Here is a 12,194-nt window from a genome sequence, read left to right as displayed (position 1 = left end):
TCGGAAATAGCCACCGCTTGGGGTTCTTTCCCGTCCATTAACATCGCACCACTGAACATGACCATCTTGTCAACGCCCATCGAAAAGCGACCGCCACAGACGCTATCGAATCTGCCTCTGTGGGATCGGTAGTCGAGTGCCCTGTCCACTGAGCCACCGTGGCGAGGCAGATGGAAAGATGAGCCTTCTGTGGTAAAGCTTATTATACCCATTTTTTTATAGCACCTGTTCAAACCAACAATAAGGATATTTGAAAATGCACTTTTCTTTCAGGCATCCTGGGAAGCAGAACACCAGGCTGGGGGATGGCTTGTATCCAATTGAGAAAGCCAGTAGGCAATTGTATCGACCAGGAATGAACGAAACGGCACGAGGCTGTTCAGCACGAGTGCCCAAATGGCGTTTATTGGAATACTCGATTGCTGTTGCAGCCTCCCGGCTGTGCGCCTTGCACAGCAGGTTCCCAGCCTTGAGCACCTGGGTTGCCAGGTCCTATATAGGAAACCAGCCGGTCACGGCAGTCGAATGCACTACCTCCAGAACGCGCCTCATCTCATTCACAGAATCACTGCTATGTCGCACCGCACGAACTGAGGAACCACTTTCTCGCACTCGCCCCGCCAGGGTGGCGCAGTGGTTGGGGCGCTCGACTACTGTGCCTAAGTGGAGGGATCGAATCCCGGCCTCGGCGGCCGCTTTTCGATGGAGGCGAAAAGCTAGGCGCCCATGTGCTGTGCGATTTCAGTGCACGTTAAAGAACACCAGGTGGTCGAAATTTCCGGAGCCCTCTACTACGGCGTCTCTCATAGCCTGAGTCGCTTTGGGACGTTAAACACCAAAACCAAACCAAACCAAACCAAACTTTCTCGCACTCGCCGCTTCCACTCCACAACTCAAGTTGAGAGACGAATCAGCTAAAGAGCCTGCATACTATTTTTGCCTTTGAAAGCGAACTACGCAATAAAACTTAGTACCATAGCCCATACCAGTTCACGACAGGGACAGGGCAGCACTTAGCAGTCAACCAGAATGAGCGACCGTAGAAACACTAGGGCTTCGACACTCAACACTGATTATCTGCCGCTTTGAACAACCGAGACACAAGCTCTCAAGATATGTCGCTGCGAAAGGTGTATTCGTGGCGTCAGTATTTTCATCTGGTCTGTAATCTGACTTTCCTTTTGTGCCTCAGGAGTATTGCCGGTTCACCGCCTGGTCGTCGCTATGGTGTCCTGCGGCAACGTGGGTCTTTTCATCTGGCGAAGGCTCCTGATGCAGACTCTGTGGCGCCACTACATTGGGCTGGCAGTCGAGTTGACCTTCGTGGTGATGACCTTCGTGTACCTGCTCTCCCATGACCGCGTGGATCCGGCTCAGGTGAAGAAGCTAAACCGCTCATACATCATTCCCGACGAGCCCCAAGCTGTGGATGCTAAACACATTCGCCACAAGCTACCAACCGGGCTCACCGTGGTCTACGGCCCCGCAACCGCCGACACTGACCGGCTTATCGCCGCAGTTTTCAACGCCGTCGGTGAGTAACGTTGCGGCATTTAAAGATATACTAAAATATATTACTATTTACTACTATGTGGTATGGTATGGTATATACTTTAGTATATACTATATACTAAAATATAAAATAAAAATATATTTATTTAAAAATAAATAAAAATATACTCCGGAGCAGATCGCAAAACTTGCGTGGCTAAATATGTTGCATCCGGCGAGCAGAATATATGCGGCAGACTATACCGATAATGCGGTGGCATTGTCGCAGCTGCTCTTGGCGGAGCCAGCCAGTCACATGCCCAGTTGCAAAGGCTTCTTGGATGGTCCAGATGACGACCATGACTGCCCTACTTGTGATTGTTCAATCGAACGATATATAGCCAAGTCGCCTGCCTGGTCACTGCTCCTCCTATACAATAAGAGACCGTTCAGGATTCGGCGCCTTATTTACTGATCACAGATGCGGCTTCTGAACCACAACCGCATTCAGTTGATAAGCTGCGCACAAAAGAAAATCCTGATATTTGTCGCCATCGCAGTACGTCTGCTCTAGAAGCACTTGATCTTCAGACCATAAAGATGTTGGAAAGCTACGAAAAAGAAACCACGCGACCCTGAAAATATACTGCTCTTACGTGAGATCATGTACTTATCGCTTTCACAGCGTTCATCACACTCTTTACCAATGCTGCTGAACATTCTCTTCTGGAAAATCCAACTGCAAAGTCGCATTTTGTACAAACTAGTCGTTGGCAAAAAACATGTCTCCTGGAGAAAATGTCAGGTCTTGGCAAAATCAGTATTCGCAATAAGATAATTTGTGTTAGAGGAAAGGGCTTCTGGATAGTTTGTGAAATCGAGGTTCATCTAACCTGTGCGAGACCTGATGAACGTTTAGGATCATCCATGTCTTCTGAAGTCAATCTGAAAGGCTACTCCAGCACTGCAGTTCACCAAATGAGGTTGAAGTCCCACAGCTCCTATTTTCTATCCCTGCAGATTTTTAATCGATGCTGCCTCATAGCACAAACAAGGTATGTTATAGTCGAGTCAAGAAACAGTCGAATAAAAGGGAAAAATATAGGTTCTCTGATCTGACGACGTCGAGGAGTAAGGGGTACGCGATTCATTCATGCATCCATGCAATGTATACAAAGAGCACCCGGGTAGTGATGCAATCATATGCAAAAAAAGTTTCATTCAAGACATCGTCACAAGCGTTTAAAATTCTTTGGAGTAGTTCCCTTTGGTATAGCTACATATTTTGGTCGATGACTATGCCATGCAATTCACGCACCCTAGAAGACGTCGATGAGAACCTCGTTTAGAATCATTGTTAGGGCAGTTGTGATCGCAAAACACTCTTTTCTGGTCACTATCGATTCCCAAGAATAGAGAGGTATGCAGTAGCCAGGCTACGACTGTACGGGGGATGGAGAGCGTTGCCAAGTTTTGCTCGGCCCAGGAAATCTAGGACGCACATGGAGCTTTGGCTATATAACACAGTTTTCGTGGTGGAAATGGCAGGTATCGCGGTCTCCTTTGACGTTCGGACGACCTTTTCTTCACCTTTCGAGCACACCCCCGTAGTACACAGCGCAGGCTGTCTGCCCTTGTGGTATTCGAATACCTTGTAAATCACACCCTTGGCGTGAAAAAAGTAGAACTCTTTACATTCGCTCATTCTTGCTTTCTAGGGCCGAGGAGACTCTAATGTTTCATTCCAAACTTTGTCTCACAGTCGTAATCAAATATGCTTGTTTCTTCACTGATGATATGTTTGCTTAACTAATCGTTTGAAGAGTTGGCAAGACGTTTGCTTAGTTGGCACAGAATTTGAACGCACACCACTGTTCGGCTCTTGGCGTCATCGCGTGTGATGGTACAGGACTACCAGGAGATTTAAGGAAAGTGCTCCTAACTCTTCTAAACATCAGAGCGGGTTGAGATTGGCAGTGTTGAAAGATAAGAGCTGCCTCCACCTAAACTAATTCCTCAGAACGTGCTGAAACCAGTAGGAGAGCCAGAAAAAAATTGGAGGACACTGAAGCTCCGACATAACGGTATCTGCACCTGTATCTGCACCGGTATCTGCACCCAGAGTCCATGAAAAAGGCCGTCCTCTACGACAGCAATCGGACCAATGAAGAACGAATGAGGCTGTGTGAATTAGACCTGGACATCTGATTGACAACAGGCTAGCAGGGAGAGCAAATTTCAGCTGCTTGCATCTACGTTTATCACGAAGGCGAAGGAGCCATACGGCGGGCGACATCTCGTTCATGATAGCGTGTGGAAGGGGCGAAGCCGCACGAGTAGGTATTGCTTGACGTGAGTCTGTTGCTTTGTTGTCAATTTGTTGACGAACAAATTTCCCTGAGGAAGAAATGGCTGTCGCAGTAGCAAATGATGTCGAATGAAGCAAAAGCGCGGAATGCTCGCGTTATGCACTTAAGGATAGCTTTAAGCTTATTAACTTTATCTCGCTGTTCGTTATTGACTCAATCGACGCTACGCCTTCCGTTCCCTCTTTGTCCTTGGCACAAGCCCAGCAGTTTGGTCATCAGCGCAAAGTACACAGGAGGGAACACAATGACACAAACGCTGGGTCGATCTTTTCCGTGTTCCATCCTTGTGTGCTATACGCTCTTGACCGAAATCAAAAACTAGCCCGACAGTTTGTTTTGTTCGATGTCCAGAGATGGTTGGGCTTGAATATGGTTCCAATGTTTCCTTCTATGGCAGCCAGCACCTGTCTGGCGCATTCTTAACGCAATGACGGCCGCTAAAAATTCATAGCTATTGGAATTCGCGCTTCCACACTTTTTGCAGGACGGGAGTTCTCGATGGAAGAGGCTCAGGACCCGGAGCTAGTGCCATCTAATGTGGAACTTGCGCGCAAGGACTACATTGTGCGACTCGACGAAGCTAGCTCCGTGCCCGACAAGTGCCGCGCCGTCGCCAGCCGGCTTCTGCATCAAAATTCGTACGCCAGCACCATGGACCGCATAATGTGCGTTCAGTTTTTTAAACCCGACGACACCCGAAGCCTGCAGTACAACTTGATTGTGCTCCTTCCACCTGAAGTAATGCTTCCACAAGGGGTTTTGTACAGCCTACAGGAACTCTTCGTCAACCCCTCCATCGCTGCCGGAGGTGACGTCCTGGCAAAGGTCGCCGGTAAGCCTGTCTGAGGGCTTGAGGGATGTACAGTTCGGGTTAATGGCTGGTTCGAGTACCTCAGCGCGTGCTGCTATTCCAAGCCGGAATAGGCAGCATGCCGGTCTTCAAGACATGCTAGAAGTGTTACGCGAAGGCACTCCATTTGCAGGGCTGATACTCAGTCTTGGAACCTATGGGCTGACATGCTTCAAAGATTGCCTCTTTCATTTCCGCCAAACAAACCGAATAAGCTTTCCCCTAGCTGAGTGGCGATCATTTGCTGCCTATAAAACCGAGAGTGAAGGATACAGGAAACAAAGTGCTAAGTGAACACATGTGTTGCGCTCTTCAATCTTGCAAATTATGTTGCGATAAACCAGTTTATTATTGAGTAAATTAAACCTGAAGTGTACTATAATCAGTGCACTCGAGCGACTACAAGCGAAAACAAAAGTGTACGTGAACAACGTGTGAGGTAAATAAACTGTCACCATGCTCAAGGTACCTGTGTAGTAAAATAATAGTTGCAGTCATTGTTCAGTATTTTTGGCATTATTGTTAAGCGCTGTGCGCTCGCTTATTTGATCACCGTGCTTTGTAAGGGATTTTGGTTTTGGCCTAAAAAAGCTTATTAGGTTGTACGCTGCAGGCCAGTTGAAACCTTGGGTAAGAGAAGACTACAGTCTCAATTGAAAGCTGCGAAATTCTGCAAGCTGGCTTAACCATAACCTTCTAAAAAAATCTGTTAGTCGTTTGCAGTCCCTCTTCTGCCCAGAGGTGGACTTAGCAGGAAAAGAGCTACGCTAGCTTCTCCACTGCATTATTTTTTAAAGGACCTTTCATAAACAAATTTCTAGCATCGATCTCTCATTATTCAGGGTTTTTGTTCGATCCCCTGCGCCGCGAGGCACTCATCGTTTTTCTAAAGGGCGTCCGCGGCCTGCTGATAGTGTCTTCTGGGGTAAAATGCTTGGTTTTTATAAAGGCCTCTGGTAGAATCCCTGCCACTTTGATGAATTATTCATCTTCATGTCATCGAAATCTCCTTGTGCAGTAGAAATCATTGTGGTCCTTTTTTTACTGAAGCAATGGCCTAATCGTTGGCAGATACGCCTCGTATTGATTCACTTGCTCTGTTCAGGGCGGCGCCCATATGTAGTACGGTTTGGCATGGTATGGTATGGTATGGTATGGTATGGTATGGTATGGTATGGTATGGTATGGTATGGTATGGTATGGTATGGTATGGTATGGTATGGTATGGTATGGTATATATAGTGATATATGGATACGTTTACGGTATGACATTTGTAATAGTTTGGTATGGCAAGATATTGTATGGTATGGTATTTGGTACGATATGATATGACATGGTATGGTGTGCGGTGTGGTGTGGTATAGCAATGTATGGTATGATATGGTATTGTATGGTGTGTGGTGTGGTATAGCATGGTGTGGTATGGTATGGTATGGTATGGTATGGTATGGTATGGTATGGTATGGTATGGTATGGTATGGTATGGTATGGTATGGTATGGTATAGCATGGTATAGCATGGTATAGCGTGGTATGGTATGGTATGGTATGGTATGGTATGGTATGGTATGGTATGGTATGGTATGGTATGGTATGGTATGGTATGGTATGGTACGGTCAAATGGGTTTAAAATGCCGAAAGCACGCATGGACTATGAGGGACAGCGTAGTGAAAAACTTCGATTACCTAGTCCAGCTGGGGTTCTTAACCGTACGCTGGTATCGCACAGCACATTGGGTGTTCCAATATTTCGCCGGAATCGAAACGTCGCCGCGGCCGAGATTTGATTCCGCTACTTTGGGTTCAATAGGCGAACATTAAAGCCACTAAGCCACTTCACTTTGACCTAAAACACGAAACAAACTTTTTTGCCCAACCATTCACACTGGAATAGCAACATGACTTTTGTGGTGACTGTTTCATTACAGACACGATACAAGTTCAGCAAGCGCTCATCGACCATGCTCATATGGTTCTTCAAGGTGGCTTCTCAAACAGTACTCAGGTGAGTCAGCAGAACTGCGGATTAATAGCGGCTCTTTTCCTTAACGAGAAAAAGAACGCACTCATGATATTATAATGCGTGTTAGTGCAGCTTTGTGGTAGATAATGTAAGCGATGTCATTCTGATAACGGGGCAAAACTGCATGAAATCTGCTTTCTTATGTGGAAACGTTGAGTCTTTGAAGCGGATTCGGTGTACTGCTTTTTTTCGCAAGATGGTTTCAACATTTTTATTTTCAGCTGTTTTCGGGACATATCCCAATGGAGGCACCGTTTGAAGACATACATAATTACCGCAATGGACTTTTCGCCGCTGTAACGATTGGCTTCTGCTTACCACTTGTTTGGCGCGTGCGAGACATCACCAGGGAGATAGCATCGGGACACAAGGTATGTTAAATTCCCTTCGCGGTGTGCGAAAATATATTCGTTACTTAGCGCTGCGCAGGGTCTTCCAGGTAGCGGGCCACAGCTTTAAACAAAGCAGGGCGCCGTAGACGGATGAGACCAATTATATTGTTTACCTTCGCGTTGCACAACTCAGAGTATTTCTTTTTGTTCCTTTTATTTATACATTTTGGTAATAATAATATATCGAAGTAGTAAAATTCATTTTAGGCAGCAAAGCATCTCTTAATATTTAGAGACTGTTTAGAAACTGCCGGTTCTATTGTTTTTGTTTGTTCTTTATATGTGGACAGTGGAGAGCAAACGAGAACAGAAAAGGTGACAGGCGAATCCAAGGTCTGAATAGCAACTTGCGACGGAGTGGTTTGCGAACACATTGAAATCTGTCAAGCCGTTCCCACGTTTTCAGCAAGCCGTGGTCCGCACAACACGACTTCTTTCAAGTTCGGCATTTCCCGATCAGGAGTTCCACTGTGATGGCGTTGACCGACCATGCTTGACTCTGCCACGAGGCCTATCTTTTTTAAAACCCCTTCTCACACTGAGCAGCTATACATTCATTTTCCATTATTACTATGCTACTACTTCGTCGCAAGCCAGCACTTCATCAAAAAAAAAAAAAAAAAAAAAAGTACGGATCGGAAGAATATTTTGCGAGTGATCAATACCGGCTGGACTTCCCTTGGACTGAAGAGTGATAACTGCCTGACTGTCTCGTTCTCAATGTGCTCTCAAACAGCAAAAAACAAACAAACAAACAAACAAAACACTACAGGTGACAGTTCGCCCAAGTAACGTAATTTGCTTGGGCGAACTGTCACCTGTTTTTTTTTTTTTTTTTTTGTGCTTAGAACTTTTTTTATTCTGGTTATTTTGCAACATTTACACAAAGCCTGCAAAATATCTGTATTAAATAACAGCCCACAACGCTCTCACTCTGTAGTATTACACCCCTGTATTCGTGCTTTGAAGAATGAAGGGCGCGAAATGCGTTGAATAAATGAGCGGCTGACACTACACTAAACCCTGTCCTGAACGTACATCTGCGGCCAGAAGTAAAAAGGATACGTCATTTTCTTCTAACGTTTTTCAAGTATGGCCTATCTGAAACTATAACAGCCGTGATATGTGCGGGCTGGTTGTAGACACCAGTGTGCTTTCATTTGGACAATTTATGTTTCCTTATGTTCGAGACCCAGAAAATGGAGAGATAATCGCCAGTCATGTAGTTAGAGACAGTCCTCGTCCTTTTTTGCGCATTTGTACAGTCTGTGAAAGTGAACGGCAATCAGTGCGCACAGTTCGTTGGGCTGAATGTCCGAGGTTGAGAGCGTAGTGATGAGACTTCATTTCTTGCTTCATATTTCACGGGCTGCTTCTATATGCGGGAGTAAAAATTAGAGAACATCTAGATATCTCTTAAGAGCAGAACGGCTAATGCCTAGTCATCGAAAGCTTAGTTTCATAGTCATGATGAATCATGCCTAGTCATTGTAGCCATTACCGTTCATAGCTAAGCATTTTTACTTATTTCCAATTAGTTGCGGTCATTACAAGTTGTCGTTTGACATATTGGTCATTTCGTAGTCATTGGCAGTCATGATGAGTTATTGCAGTCATAGCCACACACAGCTAAGCAGTTTTACTCAAGCGGTCATTACAAGCCGTAGTATGACATATTGGTCATTACCAGCCATTTTGGTCATTATTAATCAACATTATTATTCATTAGCATTAGTCACTAACTATATCGCTATCTATTTATAACCTTTATTCATTACCTCTCACCATCAATGGTTTGGTTTTTAATCTCCCTCGTACACACGTCCGCTTTATGCGAGTAACACACCAGCGCACAGATGAGACGCACAATCACGCGTACAGATTTTCGCTCTATCAGCCTAGAAAGGGTTTCGCCCTAAAAGACCGCGCGGGATGTACCATCGCCAGCGTGCTTAATAAGAACGCACGAGTTTTTGTCCTCGACAAACATTAGAGCCACCCAGCGCAGGCCGATTGATCCGACATCATGCTACGATGGCTACAGAGCATCCGACCTAGACGGCAGCGGCAAGTGCTAAGCGGCATTATTGTCCCTTCAGGCCACGCTCTCGAGCGCTCGCGTTAAGCGTGGTACTTTAATAGAAGAAAGTTATTAGGCTATCCTCAGCACCATTGTATGAAGCTAGTTAAAATTTGTGTTGGCAAATGATCATTGGATTTTAAAAGGTCATGATAAGCATTACTGTAGCTTTAAGACGGAATGTTGACTTTGGGTACTAACAATTTCAGAAATGCTGTTTTCGTCTTTTCGTTTTGTCATGTCGAGCATAAAAATGGTATTTTGCAGAAGCTTTCTATCTTTATTTATGGAGGTTTATTTGTTTTTCTAAGCAGTTATATGTCGTAAGCAAGCAGCACCGGATAATTAGATCGAAATCCACTTTTCCAGGACACTTGGGTCCGGAGTTAAACACGCTGCGCCTAAGCCACTTCGGCACCTTCGTGCGGATTGGGTAGAGTAGAGGCTTTATACCTATGCCAAATGGTGGGTGGTCTGATATAAATTGGTAGTTCAATCTAGTGAGTATATATGGGATAACTGAGGCAACAATAAAGATTACTGGTCAAGTGAGTAACAAATGCATACGCATGCGAATGAAGCTCCGCAAGAGGAATCGGCAAACGAAAGCCGTCACGGTTGTCGCGTGATGCCCTCAAAGGCGGCGCATAGATGTTCTTCCAATTTTTATTTACGTTTCAGAGCTGTATTTTTCTTTTCTTTTTTTTTTTCAAACTACGTTTTCAAAAGGCAACTTCTGTTAATTTTCGTCAAACATTTATGAGCACACGTTGAACAGTCAGGGGACCTGACCAGCTTTTATACTGCGAAAGGACTAATTAACCCGGCATAACGCAACCAACAATTGTTCGACATGCCTTGATTTTGGCATTGGCCAACCTAGCATAGCAACAGCCTCTGCCGAGCAAAGGGACAAAAACTGTCGCTGTATAGTGAATTAGAGCCCAGCAATTCCTCGTGGGAAGCGAATACCGAACATCGCATCAATCAGCGCATCCGACCACCCCGCGTGTTTTAATGCCACCATTTGCATGTCTTGTCTTCATCAGCTTCCATCTGTGCTCAACGGATCTAAATATACCGACATCGCATTTCGTCCTAAACGGCGTTAAACAGTCCAAATTTATACGGTGACCACTGAGGTCCTCAGTCATCGATTTTTCCGACATTTGCCTGGCTTTGAAACCCTATAGCTTCGAACGGAAAGCAAACTAAAACGCTACGTGTTTCCGCAGGTACTTTGCATTTTGCCAATTTTGCTGAATCGGCTACGATTTTGTTTGATTTCGAAAAAATAAAAAACACATTATATTACTAGTTATCGAAATAGCTTGGTTTAATATGAATACTGGAGATCGATATTCACGGGCCTGCAATCAAGACGTGTATAAAAAGAGGCAGGTGCTCAACGCACACGCCTCATTATACAATGAGGCAGTTAGCGGGCTGGTGCGTTTGCATTCGCAGGAAATGCAAGAGGTCATGGGCCTGTCTTCGAACGACTTCTGGGTGGGACATTTTCTATCGGCGCTGCCGATCTCCCTCGTCGAGAGCGCCCTCGCGGCTGCCGTGCTGGTCCTCCACGAGAAGGACTACACGCCTTCCGTAAACGTCACGGTGTACAAGGGAGACGATCTGGAGGTGTTGGCGGCTTCGTTCAACTCTACGACCACTGGTCCGCCAACGCGGCGCGAGCCCCGGCCGGAAAGGTTTATTCGCGTCAACACCTACGAGCCCCGCGTGACGCGGTACCTGGAGAATGCTGACGGCTCCCTCGTGGCGGCGACCTTCGCTCTCTTCGCCTTGTGCCACACGCTGCTGGCGCTGCTGATCGCCTGCGTCTTTCCTTTCGGTGAGCTCGAGGTGAAAACTCCATAACTGGGCGCAGTGAAAACGAAAATGGACCAAAACATCCCAGTCCATTTTTTTCTTTATTTTTTTTTTTTTTTGCTGTGAAGGGTGTATATTCTGTTAGGATACCTATCCAAGTCTGAGCTCAAGTAGGCAATGTTAAATGTCTCTAATGGTATCTGCTCAAAATATGGTCTCCTATAACACACAGGGCTTGCAGTTGCGTGCAGTTAAAGAAAACTTTATATAGGTTATCCAGTTCAACTTGGAAGAAGGGGTGCAGAAAGAAAATAGTGATGAACGAATGCAAAGACATCTATGGGCAACATGTGCGAGTTGCCACAGACGCCCCTGTATTCCCAGATATCCATGGTTGTCCACTTATTTAGCTATAGCACCCACCGCCTTGCTTCTGTGTTAGCCCGTCGTCGCGTATGGATGGCGCAACAGCCGCAATTTCATCTGTCAGAAAACTCAAGATCCACTTACGGATCTAAAAAAAAAAAACTGCCCATGATTACGTTACTTCCTAAAGCTCATCAGCTGTTTCACCTTTTCGATAGATTGAGGCAAAGATTTCGAGAAAGACACGTATGTACAATTAGACAACTTCTTTTAATTTTCCACACGTATTTCTTCAAGAAACACTCCACTAACAGTTCTTGGCTGTCATGAAAGAAGCTTTGTGGTCGGAGAAATGAAGAGAGCAACTGAGTTATCGGGAGGTTGCGGGAGGCAGTGCGTGGGCCCATTGAAACGTTTCGCGACGAACAGATAGCAGCGACTGACTGATGCCGCTGACGCCGCTAGCGAGTGAAGCGAGTGAACACGGGATGCACGCACCGTGATCCGCTGATAACGAGCCGGCGTTTCGGCAACCGGAGAGCATCCTCGCCACCATGCAGGAAGAGGGGGACCCCCTCCACCTCTTTCTGCTTGACGGCGACGGTGTTTTACGCAATCACGTTGTCTTGACTCGCTAGCGGCGCCAGCGGCATCAGCAGTCGCTGCTAGCGCTGCCTCCGGCGACCCCCCTTCCACCCTCCCCCTTCCTTTCCTCGTGTTCTCCGGTTGATGCGCGCGCTCCTGCCCCCATCGTTCGGCGCTGAGGGTACCCCTCCCCCTCATCCTGCGAGG

The 12,194-nt window shown here is 46.1% G+C and overlaps 2 protein-coding genes across 2 annotated transcripts in view; both read left to right on the top strand.

Annotated features, from left to right (window-relative positions):
• Window positions 1-1,224: 1,224 nt before the first annotated feature.
• LOC146197598 (uncharacterized) lies at window positions 1,225-4,706 on the top strand. The gene is made up of 2 exons (XM_084597202.1): window positions 1,225-1,534; window positions 4,345-4,706. Exons 1-2 carry the CDS (start codon window positions 1,225-1,227, stop codon window positions 4,704-4,706), a joined length of 672 nt encoding a protein of 223 aa, XP_084453328.1.
• Window positions 4,707-6,680: 1,974 nt separating this feature from the next.
• The window catches only part of LOC146197597 (phospholipid-transporting ATPase ABCA3-like), a 53,493-nt gene continuing 47,979 nt past the window's right edge, over window positions 6,681-12,194 (top strand). Inside the window, exons 1-3 of the mRNA XM_084597201.1 lie at window positions 6,681-6,716; window positions 6,956-7,105; window positions 10,674-11,058. Coding sequence (XP_084453327.1) covers window positions 6,681-6,716; window positions 6,956-7,105; window positions 10,674-11,058 — 571 coding nt within the window. The remainder of the gene's footprint in view (window positions 6,717-6,955; window positions 7,106-10,673; window positions 11,059-12,194) is intronic.

This window comes from Amblyomma maculatum, chromosome 3 (assembly GCF_055883805.1).
Source record: "Amblyomma maculatum isolate TAMU_Amacu chromosome 3, ASM5588380v1, whole genome shotgun sequence".
NCBI classification, from domain to species: Eukaryota; Metazoa; Arthropoda; class Arachnida; order Ixodida; family Ixodidae; genus Amblyomma; species Amblyomma maculatum.
Note: the sequence above shows the minus strand (reverse complement) of the source record. Positions and strands in the feature narration are given on the sequence as shown.

Coding starts and splice junctions, on each gene's coding strand:
- LOC146197598 (XM_084597202.1), top strand. CDS start 1,225: ATGGTGTCCTGCGGCAACGTGGGTCTTTTCATCTGGCGAAGGCTCCTG. Junction 1,535..4,344: donor CGCAGTTTTCAACGCCGTCG/GTGAGTAACGTT, acceptor CACTTTTTGCAG/GACGGGAGTTCTCGATGGAA.